This window comes from Primulina tabacum, chromosome 7 (genome assembly GCF_025594145.1).
Source record: "Primulina tabacum isolate GXHZ01 chromosome 7, ASM2559414v2, whole genome shotgun sequence".
In the NCBI taxonomy this organism is placed as follows: domain Eukaryota; kingdom Viridiplantae; phylum Streptophyta; class Magnoliopsida; order Lamiales; family Gesneriaceae; genus Primulina; species Primulina tabacum.
This window is the reverse complement of record NC_134556.1, coordinates 12,731,413-12,734,274: the sequence shown is the minus strand read 5'-3', so window position 1 is coordinate 12,734,274 and position 2,862 is coordinate 12,731,413. Positions and strand designations below refer to the sequence as shown.

Genomic DNA, 2,862 nt, shown 5'->3' with positions numbered 1-2,862 from the left:
CCGAAGTGCGGTTTCAGACACCCCAGGGAATGTCGAAGAGCCAGTGGTGCGTGCTTCGGATGTGGGAAAGCAGGGCACAAGATCGCAGATTGTCCTACGGCCGCCAACTAAGCAGCTGGGCCCAACAAGGGAACTGGGCTGAATGTGGGAGCTAACCCCAACAAACCAAAGGAGAATAAGCCTAATGCCAGGGTGTTCGCTATGAACCAAGAAGAGGCGGACGACGCCAATGAAGTCGTATCAGGTACCATCTTACTTCAAAAAGTACCTGCTTATGCATTGTTTGACTGTGGTGCTACACATTCTTTTGTGTCAAAAAGGTTTGCTAAGAAATTAGGACTTAAGCCCGAATCTCTAACTGAACCTTTTCGGATAGCCACACATACGAGTAAGACCATAGAAACTCATGAAATTCACAAGGATTGTAAGATCGGTATCGCTAATCAGACTTTCAGTGCCGACTTGATACAATTGGTTATGGTCGATTTCGACATCATTCTAGGGATGGATTGGTTAGCCAATAATAATGCCATAGTGGACTGTAAAGGAAAAAGAGTTAAGCTCCGAACCCCAAATCAGAAAGAGATCGTGTATCATGGTAAATCCAAGAAACGAAAATCACTCCTTTCCGCTTCCCAGGCATGGAAGGCCATGAAATCCGGAGAAGACATCTACCTAGTAATGATCAACGAAGTGCAAGGAGAAGTCAAAATGAGGATCGAAGACATCCCAATAGTATGTGAGTTCCCGGATGTTTTCCCAGAAGAACTCCCAGGGACAGTTCCGGACCGCGTAGTTGAGTTCGAAATTAATCTGGTTCCTGGTGCAGCACCAATCTCTAAAGCACCTTACAGGATGGCGCCAGCTGAACTCAAGGAGCTAAAAGAGCAACTCCAAGAATTGCTGGACAAAAAACAAATTCGACCTAGTGTGTCCCCATGGGGAGCGCCAGTACTCTTTGTGAAGAAGAAAGATGGGAGTATGAGATTGTGCATCGACTATAGGGAACTGAACAAGATCACTATCAGGAACAAGTACCCTCTTCCGAGAATAGACGATCTATTTGACCATCTCAAGGGAGCCGCAGTCTTTTATAAATTGGATCTGAGGACTGGATACCACCAACTGAAGGTCAGGGCCGAAGATATCTCCAAAACAGCTTTTCGGACAAGATATGGGCATTATGAGTTCACAGTGATGCCTTTTGGGTTGACCAATGCGCCTGCAGCCTTTATGGACCTAATGAACAGAGTGTTCAAACCATTTCTGGACCGGTTCGTAGTGGTATTTATTGATGACATCCTCATTTATTCTCCCAACGAGGAAGAACATGAAGAGCACCTCCGCCTTGCACTACAGACACTGAGGGAGAAAGAGCTATATGCTAAGTTTAAGAAATGTGAGTTCTGGCTTAAGAGTGTATCCTTTTTAGGACATGTGATCTCGGAAGCAGGAGTATCAGTGGATCCCAAGAAAGTTGAGGCAATTACAGAGTGGCCAAAACCTAAGAACGCCACAGACATCAGGAGCTTTCTTGTACTGGCAGGTTATTACAGGAAGTTCGTCGAAGGTTTTTCTTCCATAGCTATACCACTGACTAAGCTCACTCAGAAGAATTCTAAGTTCATCTGGACGAAGGTTGCGAGAAAAGTTTTCAGATATTGAAAGAATAACTTGCATCCACACCAGTGCTAATCTTACCTATTGAAGATAAGGAATTCAACATCTACAGTGACGCATCTAAGGAAGGTCTGGGATGCGTACTCATGCAAGAGGGAAGAGTGATCGCCTATGCATCAAGGCAGTTGAAACCGCACGAAAAGAACTACCCTACGCATGATCTTGAGTTAGCAGCAGTTGTCTTTGCCTTAAAAATTTGGAGGCACTACCTCTATGGCGCCAAGTGTGAAATTTTCACAGATCACCAAAGCCTCAAGTACTTGTTCACCCAAAAAGAACTAAACATGAGGCAGAGGCGATGGATCGAACTACTGAAGGATTACGACTTGACTATAAGGTACCATCCAGGTAAAGCGAACAAAGTGGCCGATGCTCTGAGTCGGAAAATAGAGGCAAGATCACTCTAGCTTCCCTCTCGGCCCAGCCATGTCTGCAGGAGACCGTCAAGTTAAATCAGGACCGAGACCCTGAGCTAAAGAAACTTAAGGAGCAAGTCGAAAGCGGGAAGTCTCAAGATCTACAAATTGATGACAAGGGAGTCCTACGGATGAATGGACGACTGTGCGTACCGAACAACGATAACCTTCGCCAAGAAATACTATCAGAAGCACACAAGTCCAAGTTTTCAGTCCATCCAAGCAGTACAAAAATGTACAGAGACCTTAAGAGGAATTTTTGGTGGAACGGAATGAAAAGAGATGTGGCAGTATTCGTCTCTAAGTGTCAGGTTTGTCAACAGGTCAAAGCAGAGCACCAGCGACCCGGAGGTATATTGCAACCGTTGGAGATACCTGAGTGGAAGTGGGACCATATCTCCATGGACTTTGTGGTAGGATTACCAAAGTCAAGGCAAGGTCAGGACGGAATATGGGTAATTGTAGATAGACTTACAAAATCTGTACACTTCCTACCCGTCCGTATGAACTACAATCTGGACAAATTAGCTACACTGTACATGGACAATATTGTAAGACTTCATGGAGTACCAGTGAGCATCCTGTCTGAAAGAGATCCAAGGTTCGTCTCGCGCTTTTGGAAGAGCTTTCAAGAGGCCATGGGAACAAAAGTAACCCTAAGTACGGCCTATCATCCTCAAACCGATGGACAAACGGAGAGAACCATCCAAACTTTGGAAGATATGCTGCGAGCATGCACTCTTGAATTCAGTAGCAATTGGAGCAC

At 45.2% G+C, this 2,862-nt stretch overlaps 1 protein-coding gene across 1 annotated transcript; it reads left to right on the top strand.

Annotated features, from left to right (window-relative positions):
* Positions 1–201: 201 nt before the first annotated feature.
* Positions 202–1,665, top strand: LOC142550574 (uncharacterized). Its single transcript, XM_075659649.1, has 3 exons — positions 202–1,131; positions 1,324–1,399; positions 1,547–1,665. The coding sequence occupies exons 1-3, from the start codon at positions 202–204 to the stop codon at positions 1,663–1,665; spliced, it is 1,125 nt and encodes a 374-aa protein (XP_075515764.1).
* Positions 1,666–2,862: the final 1,197 nt, after the last annotated feature.

What these genes read in the sequence shown, in the direction of transcription:
- LOC142550574 (XM_075659649.1), top strand. Translation starts at nt 202, where the DNA reads ATGAACCAAGAAGAGGCGGACGACGCCAATGAAGTCGTATCAGGTACC. An exon ending in CTGGATACCACCAACTGAAG is followed by an intron (nt 1,132 to 1,323) that starts GTCAGGGCCGAA and finishes TCTCCCAACGAG; the next exon opens with GAAGAACATGAAGAGCACCT. An exon ending in ATATGCTAAGTTTAAGAAAT is followed by an intron (nt 1,400 to 1,546) that starts GTGAGTTCTGGC and finishes TTGTACTGGCAG; the next exon opens with GTTATTACAGGAAGTTCGTC.